Source organism: Lissotriton vulgaris, chromosome 2_1 (assembly GCF_964263255.1).
Source record: "Lissotriton vulgaris chromosome 2_1, aLisVul1.2, whole genome shotgun sequence".
NCBI lineage: Eukaryota > Metazoa > Chordata > Amphibia > Caudata > Salamandridae > Lissotriton > Lissotriton vulgaris.
In genome coordinates this window covers 815,354,149-815,374,979 of record NC_141687.1, presented here as the reverse complement: position 1 = coordinate 815,374,979, position 20,831 = coordinate 815,354,149, and the positions used below count along the sequence as shown (strand labels likewise).

Genomic DNA, 20,831 nt, shown 5'->3' with positions numbered 1-20,831 from the left:
AAGGAGCGCTTGAGGCACAACACCGCTTCTTGCTTAGATGCACGCCCTAGATGGGACTAATGGGACTTGTAGTGCCTCACGTCACGCTAATGTTCAGTTGGTAATTTTTCAAGCCCACAGATGGGCCTCGCTGTGTGGAATGTGTGCAGAGTGTATGCATAAATATATATATATATATATATGCATACACATATATGTATATATATATATATATATATATTTATATATAACTGTCCTACCTCTGGTACAGTAGTGTAGTTATAGTTAGGACTAGTTATTATAGAGAATAGATTTTTTGGTTTGCCATTTGACGAATCTTCACAAAAAATTCCCATAAAAAGGTTTCAGGATGATCTGTTAAGCATGGGCTGAGAAAAAAGGAGGGAGTCCCAAAACACAATTTCCCTATGTAATTTCCATAGGGGTTTTTGAAAAGTGCTATTGCCCAATACTTGAGCGGAGCACTCCAAATTTGGTAGAAAGCAGTGATTTGTTGTAAATCTGGTCTGTAGTTTTTCAGAAATGAAAGTTTAAAATGTAAGTATATCTGGATGGTTGGGTACCCGGGAGTCTCGCAGGAGTTCTACGAACACGCAACTTCAAATAATAGGGCAATCTGGTTGGCTAAGGCAACCTATTTCATGTCAGCCGCCTCCCTACCACAAGAGTGGCTCCCTTGACTCCTATAGGAGCTCACGCTCTGATTGGCTCCCTACAACATGAAGAGAAATGTTGTGGCAGCCATTACAGGACTCAGCACTGGGATCATATTTAAAAAAAGTTTTTTTGGGGGTGCCACAATCCTGTTGGAAACATATGGGAATCAGCGCAGTCCCTTTGCTTTCTGGGACTACAACAATTTTTAAAAAAAGAGGGAGGCCGGTGGTGTCTGTTCGGATGGAGGGGTGGCTGGTTGCAAATAGATGGGGGCTGGGTGCAGGGCCTGGCAAATCCCAAGCCGCACAGTTATAGCTTCTTGAATTACCTATCACTGCTGAAAGTGTTTTTTATTAAAGTTTAAAATGTTATGTTTAAACTGATATTTTCACCTAACCAGAACATCACTTTAACCTTTGATTTTTTTCAGTAAATTTTTTAAGTTTAAAAAAAATGTAAAATAACATATTATTGCCATACCTAAATAGAACGTCACTGTAACCTTTATTTTTGTCAGTAAAGTATACATATTTTTAGTTTTGTACTGTTTAGTTTTGCCCTGCTTTTCACTCTTCCCCTGGACAAGTGCCCATATTATGCCAACCACTTCACCGATGGTGCAAAGATATGACAGTTTAGGATGGCCAAAGTCTTAATGGTAATCAACTTACACAATAATGCACAGAATTTAGAAGAAATTCAGAAAAAACAGACAAAAAGTGAAACATGAAATGTCAGACTATAAGATAGTAAGCTGAACATTTACACCTTTGCACAAACATATGTACATACATGGTTTAATGGTTATGATGACAGGATTCAATATGCTAAGGAAGGTCTTGATAGATGTGTCATCGAAAAGGTAGTGGTTGCAGGGGCTGTTTCTTATGGTCTGTACTCAAAAACCTCTTCAATGCGTCAGTCATAATGAAGAGCTGTTAAATTATTAGCCCAAGAATTAATTATATTCCCTCACATTTATAATTTCTTTTCATATACAAATACCTGTTGTGAAGCTTTGGATTAAGAAACGAACAGAAGGTTGCAGATTATCTTGCCTTACGACTGATGATCTGCAGTGCACACATAAATCCTCTGTAATACTGCCCATCACATTAAATCCTCCTATAAATCCATGCACAAATTAGATTGATGACTTTGACAGCATACAGGGCCTTTATGATAGCATTGCTGATTATTCGTCCTGACCCATGTAAATTTGGAGATCCTCATGTTAATATAATTTATTTAGGAAAAGTGTGAGGGTTTTCCCAGTTGTGATGATTCTAACCATAGATTGCTAAAATGTGTAAACCAGTAATCAATACCTTTTACTTTTGTATACCTTAACGCAAAAGAAGATCAAATGCTTATTTGCATGCTTAGGAATACCCTGAAAAACCATGTATGTTGATGACAATGAATGACAAAATCACTTGTATTGAACACTCTTTTGCAGAACGAAAAGTACCACCAACTTTTACTAAGAAGCTGTCTGAAGCAGTTGAAGAAACTGAAGGAAGCATGTTTACACTTGAGGGGCGTGTGGCAGGATCTCAGCCGTTAGCTGTATCTTGGTTCAAAAACAACTTAGAGGTTGAAGAAACTCCTAACCATGAAGTATCCTTCAAAAACAATGTTGTGTTTCTGCGCATCAAGCAAGCAAGCCAGTCAGACGCTGGGTTATACACATGCAAAGTGTCAAATGAAGCCGGAAGTGTCCTCTGCACATCTTCCATTGTGATTAAAGGTACAGCTGTATTATGTTTTGCCTGTAGATATTCTTCCTCTATTTGCCTCAAACACACCTAGAGCTAGTAACCAGTGATTAAACATGCTATCACTGCTAATTGTAATTCTTGAGCATTCATGTGTGACCCCATAAGCAGCCTTACAAATATTATGAATCAAGAAACAATTCTGATCACCCCAAAAATCTATCTAGTTGTTTACCTCAAAGGCCAATGAAACGGACCTAAAGACTATATAAATTAGAACTTTTGCAGAACTATTTCTTATACTAAGAGGCGAAACAGATAACAGATGTGATTCTGCATAGTAAGTTTTATTCAAATAGCATTTTATCAGTGTTCACTAGTTACTGATACTGAGTGTGTTCTCCATCTGTTTGAAACATTTTGCAAAAAACAGTTTGACTGTATACATTTAGAACATATAAATTAAATATAATCTGAAGATCCAAGTGGAGCTTTACAAAATTAGGCAGGTTGACAGACATAATAACTCTTCACCCCAAACTCCTTTGATCAAATTGAAAAAGTAGAATCTTTACTATTTTCACAGCCATTTACTAAACACAGCAAAGGCAAGTGTTGTCACAAAAGATGTACCAAATGTTCTTATTATTTCTGTATGCCAAGTCAATCTACTTAGAGATTCTATTTGAACGTATGAGAGCAACTCCATTGCATGAATGGGATGTCCAAACATATTGCAACATTATTCCTATAATCTTACAAGAATGTATTAGTGATCAAACCAGCAAGATCACCAAATACATCTCTGTATTCACTTCCTCCTTAATCCACCACATCAAGAAGTGTTACATAACAATAATGTCAAACTAATATGTAATGGATACAAAAGAATATAATGTGATATGGATGAACAACTACGTAGGAAAGTGGGTAATTAGTAGGTGGGTGTATTCACCTTCAGAGATAATACAACAATCACTAATAGGTGCAGTCAAGTCGCAATAAATGAATCCTTGCTCCCCAACCCTTGGTAGCTTGGCAAATGAGCAGTCAGGCTTAACTTAAGAGACAGGTAAGCGTGAAGCATTTAATATCACCCAAAAATATAATAGGTAAAAGACACAACACTATAAAAATCCACCACAAATTAATACAAATAGACAATATTTGTATTTTCACCACAATATCATAACAACAAAAATCTAATATAGGGAACTGGAGATATGAATTTTTAAAGATGACATCAAAAATGTTGCATTCCAGCGCCAAAAACCTTAAAGCGCTACTCGCCACTATTTGGTTACTCTGGACCGGGACAAAGTCAATGTTTAGGCCAGTAACGTGGAAGCTTGGGTTGGATAGTATGAGGGCTAGGTCCTGGTCAAACGTTTACTTTCGGACTCAGGTCCTTATTATGAGTATGGCGGTCCTGGGACCGCCGTACTCCCAGAGGCGATCTGACCATCACAAGACTACCGCCTTCGCCGGGATCAAGGATCCCACAGTGGTGGAGGTCTTCAATATGCCTGAATATGCTGTTGGTGCTGATGCCGGCACCGCCGAGCATATTACTTCCTACATTTTCATCGCCTATTACATGGCTGGGACACCTCCATTGGAAACGGTGGCAGAAATGTAGGTAAGGGGGCCCTAACTGGGTCCCCAGTCAATCTGGCCATGGGGGTGTGTGCAGGGGGGCACACCTGGATTTGCACCTTTGTTCCTGCACAGTGGCGTGCACGACACAGTGTATGCCACACTCTGCAGGAACGAGCTGCAGGCTCTTTCACAGAGGTGGTATGATTGATCAGCTCTCCTATGACCCTAACACACTATTGCAGTGAGCACCACCCGCCCACCCTGGAATAAACTCGTAATTGGGTGGGTGGGTGCGCCATGGGTTTGGCGGTCTTTCTGGAACCGCAGCAGTGTTGGTCCCAGCTGAAGACCACTAAACACGTAATGAGTCCCTTTGTCTTTTTCTTGGGGCTTTTCTCTGATCAACTGGCTCATCTGCGGGAACTTGGGCTTCTTGAATCCAAAGTTCAATTCAACAGTGGCAGCCTGCTGCAGCGTGATGCCTCGCTGAGCCTCTGGAAATAGTTACACTGGGTCGACAACGGTGGTTTGACTTGACGTCGAGCCGGCCCCCTCCTGGAGCTTTTCTGCACATTTTTGCTGAAAGTTTTTGAGCTTTTAAATTGAAAAGTTTCTTGATTTCTTTAGGGAAAATGAATATCCACTAGCTCAGTTCAAGCGTTCATACACTCTGGATAGCCTCTTGTGGGCCTGGACTCAATTTCTCACAATGCACCTGTATGGCCCAGGAAAAATCCAGTTGTAACTGATCAACTGGGGTGATCATCTCTTTGGTTTTGCAGGTGACTTCTCCCAGCTTTGATGTACCTGTTGCTGATCAGGGTGTCTACTTTTTTTCCTTTGAATGAGGCGCAGCCCTTTCTTTTCTTGGGCCTTGATAGTGCAGCAGGTGTAGTCTTTTTGAATACAAACCTTCCGTGGTGCAGTCTAGGGGTCCATCAGGGCAGTCCTTCTTCTTCTGATGTTTCCCATATTTATCCTTCATTCTGGAATAGCAAGAGAGGGGACAATCCAATTAATAGAGGTAAGGTTACCTCCACCTGCTGTTACCACTTCCTGCATTTTAGACTCAAAATGTACTTGGTGCTGGAATTTCACAAAAATCAATATAGAGAAAATCTCTCCTTGATGTGTGTGTCTGTGTAACTAACTCCAAACCAAAGGTGTGGCTAACAGCTGAATACATCCCCCTTCCAACCCCTTTCATAATCTAATTGGGGGGCTCCCATGTGGCGGTAATCAAGGTAGTGGGGGGTCGCCTAGGCCCTATGACATCAGTTCTCCTGTCTTTGAAGTCTAGCTCATCTCCCCAGCCCCCTTCCTCTCCCTGGCTTCTCCAGGAAGTAAATCTCCTCCAACCAAATGGCTGTTTTGTTGTCCCATGCCTCTTCACACCTACTCAGAGAGTAGCTTGACTAAGGCTGTCAAAGGCTTTCCAATCAGAAGAGGGTGCTACAGGGCTATTTGGGGTAACTTCAGGATAGAAAGTTATAAAACTACTTTCTTGTAATCATTACATTAGAACTAACCTTGGCAAGTTCTTGGATTTAATGTGACCACTGATTTAATACTTCGGATGATGTTGCTAACTACCTCCAATGCAAAGATAGACTTTAATAAGTTTAATAAAGCCTTCCCGATGTAAGCCTCTGGGGCTAACTGCACTACAATTGGGAAAAACGACTTTGGCTGTTTTTCATTACCAGGGCTTATAAAACAGCCCTTTTATTGTACGTGCTTTTCATATCAATGCAGCCTACCCTTGGGGCTCCTCGGGAAGACCTTAGAGAGACTTATAACTAGTAGAAAAGCAGTTGGTTAGCAGAGCCCAGGGCACTTTCAGAGGAGGTAACCACCAGCAGTCAATAAAATGGGTGTGGCCACAGAAAAATTGATGACTCTTCTGCAGACATGAAGAAATATACTGTTGGCATGCACCTTTCAACTCATACACCCATCCAATCACTCACTCACTCACTCACTCACTCACTCACTCACTCACTCACTCACTCACTCATTCACCCAGTCACTCACTCACTCTCTAGCTTTACCATTTAAATCCTTTATTGTTCCAAACCACCTTTTGATGGATCAACATAAAGTACATTGTTCAGTTTTAAATAATAAACAACCGCATGATTAAAAAAGGCATCTAGCTACATCAAGTTATCCATTACATTTTCAGAATATTCATATTTAGAAAGCGACCACTGTGACAACCAATGTTAGACTATTTCTACTGTTAGACAAAGCACCCAATAACTTGTTACTTAAAGAAGAATGCATTTCCATTCCAGAGCCCAAAACACCTCCAGTGTTTGATCAGCCTCTAGAACCAATGACGGTAACCGAAGGAGAGACCTTGCTACTGACTTGTCATGTCCAGGGATCACAGCCAATCAAAGTCCAATGGCTTAAAGCTGGAAAGGAAATAAAATCATCAGATAAATGCAAGCTGAGCTTTATCAAGGGAACAGCCAGTATGGAACTGAAAGCTGTTGCTAAAACTGAATCTGGCGATTACTTGTGCAAAGCTACTAATGTTGCAGGAAGCGATACTTCCAAAGCGAAAGTTTCCATCAAAGGTAAGTTTGTGACATGAGATGCTGTTTTGGAAATATTCTGATATCTGTTTTGACCACTTACTGAAATGATAAAATACATTCCAAATGATAAAATGAATCATAATTCTTTAAAAGAACAAGTCTGTATGTAACACAATTCTAACTGATTAGATACCTGTTGTGATAAGCTATCCTTTATCCAGTTATTGCAATTCTATATTGGACTCATAGCATTCGCCACAAACCTTTGCTGCATATTAATTATGGGAAACTCCCATATGGAATTTAAAACAAAATCTACACTAAAAATGGTTCATCTGGTACAAGTTGGTTCCACTCCTTCAAATAAACATATGTTTTGAACTGAGGAATTTAACAATTTTACAGCTGTGAGCAAGGCCAACATGGCAGAAACATTAGCTAGCCTCCATATACTAAATAACACAAACAGTACTGGGTTTGCCTCACAGTCAGTGGTTAATTTGTAAAAATATAAGTGCCGGGACTCTAGCCAGTGGGAAGCTTGCACCAGCCTCTTTCTCATGTTAGCGCTCTCTAAAACTGAACAACCACGAAAGTGGGGCATGTATGTGGTGTAATGGCCAGAGCTGCCGACTTGGCAGCGGGGGTTCGAGTCTTAGGTCGACTCAACATCCTCTTTCTGGGCAAATCACTTCATCTCCTCATGCATAAATGTCTTTAACTGATGCTCATGAAAAGAAACTGTGCTGAGCACCGAAAACCATCAACTCAAATTAAGGAATTACCAAAGGCAAGAAGGTTGCTTCCTCTAAGAATACACATTGTCAGTGCGCACCTTGATGCTTTCCTGCCCACCAATGTAACCATCAGAATACCCACTTCTGTTTCCTCAGCTAAACTGCAACTGAAGAGCACTGCACACAGAGAATAACACCGTTCTCATTATTTCCCGTATTGTAGGATTGGCAGCTTTACTCTACCTTTTCAGATCATAAACTCAAAACATTTAGTGCTTGAAATGCTGCGTTTTCTTCAATCCATTTTATTGTCCACACACTTTAAGCTTGTTGTTCGTTTTTTCCTTTACAAAGAATATGCCTCTAGCTTACTGACTTTTTTGATAATTGTGGCAAATTAAATCTTGCCAACTGTAGCATACTAGTGCTTAAGGCCTGACCTGCTCCATAGTGGTAGACAATTGATCCAAGGATGCTAGGGCTCACAAGTGTATGCATATTAATGAACTTATATGCAGCGACGGCCCGTGGAGGGAGTTACGGTGGGGCAGGAGGGCGGGGAGGGGGAGGGGCAGGGTGGAGGTTGCTAAAAACCGGCATATGGATAATTGCAGGTAAGTAAACAATTTAATTAATAAAACGAATTTCGTAGCTCGCACTGCATTGCATTTTGCGATGCAAGGCGCACTACGAAATTCGTTTTATTAATTAAATTGTTTACTTACCTGCAATTATCCATATGCCGGTTTTTAGCAACCTCCACCCTGCCCCTCCCCCTCCCCGCCCTCCTGCCCCACCGTAACTCCCTCCACGGGCCGTCGCTGGGCGGCATACCAGGCAGCAGCCACAGAAGAAGAGCAGAAATGTATTTTAATAATTACCGAAACATCGATCTGCCGGAAGAAAAAAAATCATATAGACCTGGCCCAGTGAAATAAGTGCTGGTGCAGAGCACTGGGAAGCACCGGCACAAATTAAGCACTGCTCACAGTATAGCTCTTTATTTATTGTGTACTAAAATGAGTGACTTACATCTATCTATCTATCTATCTATCTATCTATCTATCTATCTATCTATCTATCTATCTATCTATCTATCTTTATCTATCTATCTAGATTATCTATCTATCTATCAATCTGTCTATCTATCTGAGTGATAGATAGATAGATAAATAGATAGATAGGTAGGTAGGTAGATAGATAGATAGATAGATAGATAGATAGATAGATAGATAGATAGATAGATAGATAGATAGATAGATAGAGACAAATAGATAGATAATCTTTTACAATAAATTGTAATCAATTAAAAACACAAGTTGATGGTGGTATGTTATGCTTTACTTAACAATGTGTAATTATATATGTAAATGGGTGCATTCATAGGTTAAGCAAACATTAATTCAAAGTATAATTAGGTACTTACTATTCCCTGTCCATGATCAAACCGTTATTTGTCTTCACATTTGTAAAGGTGACTAAACCATGTTATCACATAATTGTTTTCTTCTTTACAGAAAAACCAGCTGTTGTTCCAGTGGTGAAAAAAGCACCCATTGATGGAAAACTCTTCTTTAAATCAGAACCTGGCAGCATTAAAGTAACAGAAAGTAAGCATTTTATGATCTTGGGATCATCTTAAGGACACAAATGCTTGTATATAACTTTAATTCATGAGAAAATAAGATAGACTAATTCGATATTTTTGCTTTTTGCCAGAGAGTACAGCCACATTCATAGCCAAGGTTGGTGGTGACCCAATCCCCAATGTTAAATGGGTAAAAGGAAAATGGAGACAACTGAACCAAGGAGGCCGCATTCTTGTACAGCAGAAGGGAGAAGAAGCCAAACTAGAAATTAAAGATGTAACCAAAACTGATTCTGGCCAGTACAGATGCATAGCTGTCAACAAGCACGGTGAAATTGAATGCAGCACAAGCTTGCAGGTTGAGGAAAGAAAGCAGGAGACAATAGAGGGAGACCTTCGAGCTAAACTAAAGAAGTAAGTATAAAATTGAAGAAATTACAGGATGTACATTTACAAGTTGATCTAGTTACCTGTTGATAGGTTGTTATGCACTTCAACACCATCGTGGTTTCGTAAGGATGAACTGCGTTAGTGAAGGTCAGCTAGTAACATGAACCCAGCAGAGGCCAGTAGTAGTGTCCAGTGCCAGTGTAGTTGGAGCTGATCAGTTGGAAATGCAGGAAAAGGGCCTATTGGCGCTTGTTGTGTCCCTGTAGTACGAACAGGAGGTCAGCCTTTGAGTTCACTTCTTTGTCCTAGGTACAAGATGGAGCACAGGTCCAGTCTTTAGGGTTCTTTTCATGTCACAGGCAGCAGGTGCAGTCTTCTGCCTTTCCGCAGGTCAATAAATAGTTCTTAAGAGGGTATTGTGGGTGTCAGATTTATGCCTGGTGCAATTCAGAGGGGGTGACTCTTGGCCCTTCCCTAACCAATGAGATAAAAGCTTACAAGGGTAACCCTGCCCACGTTTGCAGCACTTCCTTTGTGCCTTACTGCAAGCATTCCCACAGTGTCCCTTTCTGCCCAAAACCAACATGGCAAGACCTTTCTTACCCTGTAAATAATCTCCACTGTAAAGATGTGGCTAGGAAAATGTGTATCCCCTCCTCTGTACTCATTCAAAACTGGTATTGGGGTCAGACCCTCTCCCAGATTTCATTTTCACTATTTTGACACGCTGAGAGGACAAAGGAAGGTGGCAGGCTCAGGTGTTAGCTACATCTGCCTGTGACAGGGCCAGCCTCTTCAAATTTAATTAAGTTCCTGGGCACAGCTCAAATGGTCAGCCTGCCAGTGAACCAGAACACCTCCCCACACCTGAGGCCTTTGTCCCAGCACTGGGAACAAGTTCACAGCTCATCAGAGGGGGCTATTCAGCTCCTGTGTGATAACTTAATGCTCATGCAAAGGGTATTCCTTTGGATTTTGGCAGGTATCTAGCCACTTTCTAAAATAACCTGTTCTAAAACATTGATTAGAAATTGGGCTTTACCTGTGATGGGGCTTGTATTAAGTATTTCATAAAGTCCAAGAATAAACTCTGTAGCTGTTTTTCGTGGACAGAGATATTACATTTAATATTGTATCCTAATGCTTTTCTATGGAACAGCTCACCCTACTACAATGAAAATAGCACTTTGTCCCCTTTCACCGTAAGAAAATGCTTAACAGTTAACGTTTAAATGTCCTACCTTTAAATACCTTGCACCATGCTGTATGGCTTTGAGGCCTACTCAGGAGTGATTTATAACATTTAAAAAGAGGGGTTAGGCCATTCAAAAGAGGGTATTTTGACAGGTTGTATTTGATGATAATACCTGCACAGTCAGGCTATACATGGCAGGCCTACAGTAATGTTTGTTTTGTCACTGCAGTCGGTGGCACAAGGGGTGCTACAGCTCACTAGTGACATTTAACTTACAGGCCTTGGGTACACTTTAGGTACCATATACTAGGGACTATTAGGTAAGTTCAATATGGCAATGAGGGTAAGCGAATTTCATCATTTTGAAAGGAGGAGCACAGCAACTTTACCTCTGGTTAGCAGCAGTAAGATGCACAGTGTACCACAGCCAGCAAAAGCAATCAAGCTAAAATCTGTGAATAAGCCACACAAAAGATGGTAATTTCCAACAATTTAATAATGTATTTACATTGTTTTACAAGATAAAAAACGGGGGGAGGTAGAGGGATATGCTAGGTCCACCCTCCTATGTCACATGTAGTCCAACAAAAACTGAGATCTCAGATAAAGAAACTAGCAGGAGAAAATCGCTCAGTTATAGGCGAAAAAATCTAGCTAAGAAAGGAAAAATGTCCTTTCTTGAGTCCCCTCACTCACCAGGGTTTCCCCACGGTGATATGCTTCATCATAGGGGCCATCTCAACCCGCTGAGGGTTGAGGCATGCTACAACGTGCGGAGATACGTAGGAGCACTATTTGTGCGGAACTATGTGTGGTGCAGTGGTGTGTATGGAGTGAAGTGAGTTAAAAATATCTAACTGGTGAGGGTAATAACTTTTATTCTTGCTCCTAGTTGATATATTAAAAATGGGGTGAGTCTCTAGGGGGCTGGGTTGCAAAGAGCCTGGTGTCCCTAGTGGACGTCAACATGCTCTTCTTCAGAACAGGCACAGTGTCCAGCCCTGTGTCTACCACTCCTTAAGTGACCTAAATGAAGGAAAAAATGGAATTGTGCTGCAACTCATAAGCATGCACGGTTAATACATATGATTTACTAACGTAGTATCTTTGTGAGAAAGCAACAATGGGCCTCATGGTCCTGGAGGGGCTGGGAGGTTCTCGAGCATTGTAGGAGAAATCCTCTCTGGCTTGTTCACCTAGTGTGTCCCTCGAGACCGCATATGCTTGTTGGAGTGCATGAGCTAAAGTCCACACATTATTGGACTTGAAAATTAGGCACTGGCCCATTGATTATGGTATGGTTTGTCTTTATATCAAATACCACTATATCATCAGGCGCAACACCGCCATCACTACATTGTGAGTTATCATATATTCTCAGGATGAGGCAGACTTTCCTATCCTCCAATTTTAATGTATTTGCTCTTAACCCTGTCCTTAACATATTTATATTATTTTTAACATTGTAGCCTCCCAAGTGTAACATGACAGAGCAGTGCCCCATGAAGCAGTGGACTTGATGTGGGTGTTGATTACCATAATTTGCAGATCTGGTGAAAGCTCAGATGGGAAAATTACAAAACAAAAATAATCAAATTAGAAATACAGGGGTATCTGCTACTGGGTGGGCATTTATAAAGATGTGATATATCGACAACTGAACTGTGAGTAACTGGGTATAGTTTACCTAAGTATGTTTCTTTGAGCACAATATATTTCAGTCTTTTTTGTATGTGATTGCCTCAAAATGTAATTCAGGGTGATAATTTGTTTACAAATGACACTCCAGGATAGGATGACTTTAAAATAATTTAGAAGGCCTGAAGTTATTGATTATTAATTATTAATTTTCAATAACTGCAAACTATTCAAGTCATACATCAACAGGGGAATCCATACTTTTTGGATGCATGGGAGCAGAGCGAAAAAACTGCGTTTAATTTTGAAAACAATTTATCATCTAGCACCAATTTTAATGAGCAAATTGTGGTTTTGATTCTTTCTCTGAGAAGTTTTGGCATCTTCTTCCACTTTATTGCCTGCCAATTATCATTGGCAAGCCTACGTTAGCTTTCATAAGCTAAGCAATTGCACACAAATAAAAAAATGGTAAGAAGAATATTGTAACATTATAGTTAATAGTGATTTAAATAAATTCATTTTCAAAATTCAGCTTTTTAATCTGATTTATTCTTTCAACAGGACACCAACTAGGAAGAAGGAAGAAGAAGAGCAACCCATTGATATCATGGAACTTCTAAAAAATGTTGATCCTAAGGAATATGAAAAATATGCTCGCATGTATGGAATTACAGACTTCCGTGGCCTCCTGCAAGCCTTTGAGCTGCTTAAAGCAAGCAGGGAAGAAGAAAGCCATAGAATGGTAGTTATTTATTTGCACTTTAAAAAAATATTTACACTTGTTATTATGCTAATAATTTGGCCACTTACATGGTCAACCGTAGATAATTTGAAAAACGTTATGTATGTAAACAAAAAAATGTAACCTTTTGTGTTCCAATTAGGAAATTGAAACAGTGGGACGGTCTCAGGCGGAGGAGCAAGAATTTGATGAATTGGTCCAATTCATTCAGCAAAGGCTCACCCAGGCAGATGTAAGCTAATGTCTGTGTGTTGACACAATAGTTTCTTGCCCACTGTAGGAACTGCATTTGAACTAATGTGATTTTTTTTTCAGCCTATTACTCTGATCAAGGACATTGAAAACCAGACAGTATTAACAAAGAATGAGGCTGTCTTTGAGTGTGAAATTAAGATCAACTATCCAGAAATCAAGCTTTCCTGGTACAAAGGAACAGAAAAATTGGAATCAAGTGACAAGTATCAAATTAGCATTGAGAATGACTGCCACATTCTTAAAATCAAGAACTGCCAGCCACAAGATCAAGGAAATTTTAGAGTTGTCTGCGGTCCTCATATCTCTAGTGCTAAACTAACTGTGATTGGTGAGTAAACATAACCAGTTTGTATTTGAGGATAACTTTGTAAAGAAATCTGTTAACTATATTCTGGTCAAATAAAATATATAACATTGGCTAAATAAGTTTGTGACTTGTTAACATTAATGGTTTGGAAAATATTTACCTAGTAGTTGCAGTCTTTTTTTACACTAAAAAACATTCTGAGTAGCACAAAGCATTTAAATTAAAACAGTTGACATGTGGAAAAGGCTGATCTTTATCTCAAGTAGCTTTACAAAGACAGTAACATCTTCAAAATATTAACTGTATGTTATTACTTTGTAACAGAACCAATGGTTGAAAGGCACATTGAGGATAATGTTATCAGAGAAGGACACAGCTGCACTCTGACCTGTCAATTCTCTGTGCCAAATGTGCAATCCCAATGGTACAGGAATGGGAAGGTAATTGCACCACGTGGTAGATACAGAACAGAGGTGGATGAGAAAATACAGAAGCTGATCATCAAGGATGTCAACACTCAAGATGCAGGACAATACACCTGCAAGTTTGAGAGCCTGGAAACCACTGCAGATTTAATGATTGAAGGTTTGTAAAACCAGTTTTTTAATTACCAACAGGTTATCTTTTTCTATTAATGAGAAGTACAGCCTTCGTCCTAGAGAAACTGCAGTACAGTGTTGTCACATCTTCATTATTTATAGATCTGGGGATTGTATAATATTAAGTTCAGTAGTGCATAGCATTGAGCATTGTTGTCAACGTTGTCAACCTTATTATAATTTAAAATAAAACATCAGAAAAATAATGCACAGAGTGATGGAGAGCAGCATGTTTGTGTGGATTTTAGGTGAGAACTGACTGTGTAGGGTGAAATTTGGTGGCAACAAATAATATGGAAAAATAATGGTGAACTGAACTAATGCATAGATCCTCAAAGGGTGACATAGTACAATATGGATCAGAGAAGAAGGAAATAGATTGTCATCTGAAATAAAAAAAAGTAATACATCTGTTGAAAACATTATTTGTCTATTTTTTACCAACAGCGGAACCAATACAGTTCACTAAGAGCATACAGAATATTGTAGTGAGTGAACATGAGTCAGCCACTTTCGAGTGTGAAGTATCTTTTGATGATGCAATCGTTACATGGTATAAAGGAACAACAGAACTGCGTGAAAGTGAAAAGTACAGCTTCAGAAACGAGGGCCGTTGTCATTATATGACCATCCACAGTGTTTCTGCAGAAGATGAAGGTTTGTTCGATGAATGGCATCTGATTACTTGGTTATTCTTTTCCCTCTTACCTTCTTTTGCTCACATATAGACTTGTCTTTATTGCCTCAGGAGTTTATTCTGTAATCGCTCGTCTAGAACCGAGGGGTGAAGCAACAAGCACTGCCGAACTCTACTTGATGACTAAAGGTAAGTGGATACCAATTGTGTTTTCCCTAATTAATGCTATGTAGTAAAATTAAAGTGTCAAATTGCCTTACGGAAACAAAAATATGGAACTGACTTCAACACAACATTAGCAAAATTATGTTTAAATGATTCTGTATAGTTATTCTGAAAGTTATCGGGACAATTGAATAACATCCTACTACCATGTGCTGGGTACTAGATCCTCTTTCAGATTATCAGACAACACCTAACACAATAGTTGTCAGATACTGTGGAATTCACAGTAACACTGCTCTTTAACTATTGTCTTGGTTAACGTTATGGCATGATGACACCCAATAAAGTGAATAATTACCATTTAAGGACATAATTGTTTCATATATAACTTGAACACAATAATATATACTGTTATGTGTTATATGCTTTCTGTACAGACTGCAAATGCAGCCTCTAAAGAAAGGATATGCTTGAAGAAGATAATATTTGAATGAATACAAAGTAATATAAATCCCATTGCTTTCTTTCAGAAATCAAATTGGAATTAAGACCACCCGGTAAGGAATATCAAGAAAATGGATACCTAAATAACCTTTAGTTATGTCAAGAATACTGTTGCATGGTTGATAGCCTAAGCATGAGTAGAGATCTTTAAAATGTACAAATTTGACCGGAAGTTAGAGTTTACCAAAGAATTCAATAAGTAGTTTTTTATTACATCCTACCAAAGTGCAACAATGTGCCCCCTTGCAATAGTGACAATTCCAAAGAATCAATAGGTGACAAAATTTACTGTCTTGCCTTTCCATTTTATAACAAATCATGACTTTGTTTAGACCACAATGCTGACAGTATAGCATGTAAGAGACATCCACTACTTGGAAGCTCCTATTGTTAAAAGCGGTGTTTGCCAAAACGAAAGTGGATCAGTGAAATATGTTTCCCTACAAAACGTAAGCAGCCCCATATCCCTCAAAATAAAGAACAGATACAAGCTTAACTTGACTGTTTGATGATATCAACTGTCAAGCAGGGCACACGCTAAGGGGAGAGTAGGTGTTACAGCCAAAGCCCAAATATGTGGCCCAGCATAGCAGGACTTCATAAATGTTATATGAGTTTATGCTTAAGCACTGCAGCATTTGGAATACAAGAATGTTTGTCACATGTTTAATTAGGCTCACTATATTATTTGCCAGATATTCCTGACTCCAAGATTTCATATCCACCTGAAGAGATCCTAATTGAAGGTAAGACACATGTGAATGTTTTAAATAAGTGTCTGCTTCAAATGTTAAAAACATTACCACAGTTCTTTCACCCTTCATTCAAAAGCCTAACAGAGTAAAAAGTTGCATTTGGGTAGATTTGACAGAAAACCTATTATTTGTATTTCTAAGAATTCGCTCCTCCATTACCAGTACCAGAAGAGAAGAAGCCCAAGAAAGGTACCAGAACTGGCTGTATTGTAGAACACATCTTATACAAAGTGTTTGACCTTATATTTTTTCCTAGATACTCAAATAGTTTGTGGCAACAAATATAGTGATATAACTCACTTTTGTTTGGTCCTTCACATTTACAGACCTAATATGTGTGTCTGATAACTGATCAGATAGTTATAACATAGCCAGCTTTGCTGATCACTAATTTTAACATATACACTGTGTTGAAAAGGAGCATGACAGTTACCCAGTAACTAAATGAGCATCTTCGAATTTCTTGCCCTAGTATTCATGACATGCCCTAACATTGCCTTTAGAATACAGCTAAAATTGTTAACATGTAAATCCTTTAACTTGTTTCTCAGTAACAGCCATGCAATAATGAAATACATAATTTTGAAGAAATATAGTTTTTCTGTCACTGTTTCTGTTTCATTTCACTTTCATCAGCTATTGTTCAGTCTTGGAAAACAATCAGTATTTTCCACAGTATATTGTTTGAAGTTGATGCCAGTCAAAATATGTTTTGCGTAGTTTAATGATATGATATTTGTTAAACCTGCTTCTTAATCATAAGAAAAATAAGACCCAAATGTAGATGCAATCCACACTTATTGTCTTCTGTCATTTCCTAACATTTCCATTCCTTGCCCCTTCCTTTCTATCTCACCGCTAAAGTCTCATTTACTCCACTGTAGCAGATAATATAGAGTGAAATCTCACATTCTTTTATTTGCATTGTCATTTTCACATTGATTGTTATGTGCTTGATGAGATGCACAGTGGATTATTTTATTTTGTGGCACTATTTTCATATAATTTGTGTGTTTGTCATGTTTGCTGTTCAATGTCTTTTTTGTGGAAACGTTTTTAAAATCTTTCTTAAACTCTTTCCTCAAAAAAAGTTGTTTGAACTGCATGTAACCACATTCTTATTAATCTCTTTAAAGTGCCCAAACCGCTTGTTAAGAAAGTCCCTAAGGGAGTTCCTCCACCTAAGGAAGAAGTGCCCTCTGTCACAGGTATTGTACTTAGATGCACACACTTGTGTTGTCTGCAATTGTGTGCCTTTTACTGAAGGTTAATTCCTCAAACATTAGAAACCATTGCAAAGCAATGCACTTAGGCTTCTTCACAATTTCATCATATTGTATTAAAAGTGCAATTCTAATTTGGCACTATCTTTTTTAATTTGTGAGCATTGCGTTGCTACTTATGTTGACATGGACATAGTCTGCAGATGCTAGTGCCTCAGAAACAGACTGATTAACTCTAAATTGATTGTGTTGCAATGTTACAGGGCAATTAGTAGCAACGTAAACGCTTGCTGACCTCATGCACCAATACTTTTGCCCATTAAAAGAGTTAAAAATGATACAAACCATGCACAATTGTACAGTCTTGTTTCTGTTTTAGGTGTTTGTAATGTAAGAGTGAGGTCCATAGTAAGATGACACATCCACACAGAAGTATACAGGCAACGTAATCGATTCCTGCCCCTTCACGCACGTTACCACACAGTAGTTGCTAAAGAACACAGGGCTTTGAATGAAAAAGTTTTCAGAAAATAGTGTGTGTGTGTGTGATGTGCTTTCAAAGTCTAGCTTACAAAGTGCTGAGACATGATTCCTGAATGATGGGGTTCAGAAATAATCAAGATCTTGGTTTGCATCCAGACTTAGTTTTTGTCTCAGTAGTATCTGTCAAGTATAATTGTCACTTATGAATAAAAGTGTCTTTCAAAAGAGTTGTGTGTACACATCCACTAGGAATACCATAATAATAAATGCTTCTTGAATTTACTTTCGGCAAGCAATTTTTTTATTTTGCTCAGCTTTGTCTTTTTATATAATGTGGGAAATGTTCTTTGTTGAATTAGGGTGTTAGCCATAGTTTTAAACCTCTATTTTGAACACTCATTATTGTTTTTGATAGTTAACTGTATTGTAATGTTTGTGTACTTTCAGATATGGCAAGGAAACGTGCAGCTCCCGATCTCATCTCTGAGAGTGTAGCTCAAGAAAAAGGTAATAATAATTAAGTAGAAAATGAAGCACCATTTGACTCCCCTTCCAATAAGTAGAGCTAAATTTTATGCTCTGTGGTATGCATATTAAAATGCCTACTAGTCCTGAGTCAATGTTGCATTTAATTAGGAAGTTATGTGCTCAGTTCACTGAGTATAGTAGAGGGCAAGTATGTGAGGTGGGTTTGAAATGAATCCTCTGCAGGTCATTAAAGAACATGTCATAGAATATCAATACCAGCTAGCCTTTACAGTGAATATTTTTCATAGCAGTAGTGTAGCAAGGGTGTTGCAGACCCTAGCACAAGCAAGCAAGGTAAATTGACCCCTCTACCCCACAGTCATATTGTACAAACAGCTAGAACTGGGATGCAGCAGGGCCTGCACACCCCTGTCCCAGTGCTACTGCAACTGCTGCACTAACAGCTACTTCTCTGTTTTATAGTGTGTTGGAAGGAAAGGCTACTTATTAATACTAGTTCTTCAGCATGCATAGCTCCCCCTCTTAGCCCTCAGAAACATTTGCAGGGAGAAAATGGTGGAGTGTGACTTACCTTTTCATTAACCCCAGATATGTTTCAGTCACAGTGCACAGTTGCCTACTGGTAAATGTAAAATTTGTATACAAAAAAAGCTACATTTACCACTGCAGAGTTTTCAGAAATTGTGGCATTTAATGTGTCAATGAAACAAATGAATACCTTTATTGTGAGCTGAAAGATATTTGAATGCTGACTGTTATAAAATTTTAAATATACTCTGCTCGCCAAAGGAAAGTCAGAGCAATGGCATAATACAGTTTTTCCTAACTTATTCCATTTTCATTTCACATGTTTGATGCAGTTTGTCTGCATATTCATCTTGATCACCTTTGTAATGGTCACAATTAACAAAATTCATAACATTTCTACAGTGCATAGACTTATATTACTTATAAAGTATGTGTTTATTATGTGTTTACACGTGGGTGCCAAGACTCTTTAACCTTACTTATAGAGACATCTAATGCCTGTGTCCTTAAAATAAAACTATCTCTTTTAGGGAGTAGATAAAAACCTTTAGCAGTATTTTTCAATGGACAGAAGCCATGCAATAACTTCTAATTTCATTACTCACTTGGAAGCATGAATCTTTTCTCTTAACTCTAAGTTCCAATTTGTGTTCTGTGATTCTTGTGAACTTGTATATCTGTAACAGTCTTCAAAGTGTTTTGTGTTTTGTATTAAATTATCAGTATACTTGTTTTGTTATTTAAGTGTAGGCTGTGAATTTTTACTGTAAGGCATGCTTTGGGAGGACCTATCATGGGGATAAGATCCAGCCATACTCATGAAAGGAAACATCCTAAACAGACATAAAAGAGACAGACAACCTCATGATGACTGGGGCGGAAATCTGAGGGGAGCCAAAGAGACTGTAATATACTAGCGCCATAATGAAATGGAGTCCAGTAGGAAGAGGAAAGGGCAAACATCTCCAAGTGCAATCTCGTGGATTTATAGGAAGATAGTATACAATATATTTGCTTATTGATTCTTAGAAAGCACTGCGAGGAAGTACAATAGAAGATATTTTGGGTCAGCAATGAGTTTAGCACACTGCCTCTCCTCCATAGCGGTCAACCCACCATATAATAAATACCCAATTTTTAGGCTGTCCTAAATAATAGTGGCGCCATGATCAATCAATAGGGACAAGTGTGTATGGCCTCTTGGGTTGCATATTTAAGGCCCTTTATAGGCAACTATAATTGTTTATGAAGAATATGTGACTAGCCCTGTAATAAAGCAAACTCAAAGGTCATAAGGCATAGAAGCAGGTATGACTTGGCAATATCAACCATATTTTGAGTTGCATTTTCAATGTGCTCTTTGGAACAAAGTTAAAGACTTTTTGGTGCATTAGAAAGGGTGTATATTGAGAGATTAATGACGGTATATCATTTATGTCACTGTAAGAAATTGGATTATTGTTTGCGATGGGCAACTGCCCGCCTCAAGAAACAATCCCACGTCTTTTCAGTGTTAAACCTCAAAGTTCAAGTTCAAGTTCATAAATTTATATAGCGCACTACTCACCCAGAGGGTCTCAAGGCGCTTGGGGAAGGGGGTGTTTTTACTTATCGAATATCCAAGTTTTAAGTTGCTTTCTGAAGGAGGGGTGGTTCTGAGTAAGGCGAAGGTGGGTGGGGAGAGAGTTCCAGGTCTTGGCCGCTAAGTAGGAGAAGGATCTTCCCCCCATGTAAGATCTATGAATGCGAGGAATTGTGGCGAGGGCTTGATTGGACGATTGTAGTTGGCGGGAGGGGGTGTAGAAGGACAGTTGAGAGTTGAGGCATTCGGGTCCTAGATCGTAGAGGGCTTTCTGCGCGTGGGTGAGGAGACGGAACGTTATTCTTTTGTTGACGGGGAGCCAGTGGAGGTCTTTCAGGTGACCGGAAATGTGAGCTTGACGAGGGATGTCCAATATGAGTCTGGCTGAGGCGTTTTGAATGCGTTGCAGTTTTTTCTGTAGTTTGGCTGTGGTTCCGGCGTAAAGGGTGTTTCCGTAATCCAATCGGCTGGTGACCAGTACGTGGATGACC

At 39.0% G+C, this 20,831-nt stretch overlaps 1 protein-coding gene across 1 annotated transcript in view; it reads left to right on the top strand.

Moving 5' to 3' along the window:
* TTN (titin) overlaps positions 1–20,831 on the top strand; it is a 380,526-nt gene that overhangs the window by 136,792 nt on the left and 222,903 nt on the right. The window contains exons 93-107 of the mRNA XM_086956205.1: positions 2,117–2,407; positions 6,272–6,559; positions 8,775–8,867; positions 8,977–9,259; positions 12,633–12,813; positions 12,956–13,045; positions 13,129–13,396; positions 13,700–13,960; positions 14,422–14,631; positions 14,723–14,800; positions 15,307–15,333; positions 15,976–16,026; positions 16,177–16,224; positions 17,172–17,243; positions 18,189–18,248. Of these exons, the coding sequence (XP_086812331.1) occupies positions 2,117–2,407; positions 6,272–6,559; positions 8,775–8,867; positions 8,977–9,259; positions 12,633–12,813; positions 12,956–13,045; positions 13,129–13,396; positions 13,700–13,960; positions 14,422–14,631; positions 14,723–14,800; positions 15,307–15,333; positions 15,976–16,026; positions 16,177–16,224; positions 17,172–17,243; positions 18,189–18,248 (2,301 nt within the window). The remainder of the gene's footprint in view (positions 1–2,116; positions 2,408–6,271; positions 6,560–8,774; positions 8,868–8,976; positions 9,260–12,632; positions 12,814–12,955; positions 13,046–13,128; positions 13,397–13,699; positions 13,961–14,421; positions 14,632–14,722; positions 14,801–15,306; positions 15,334–15,975; positions 16,027–16,176; positions 16,225–17,171; positions 17,244–18,188; positions 18,249–20,831) is intronic.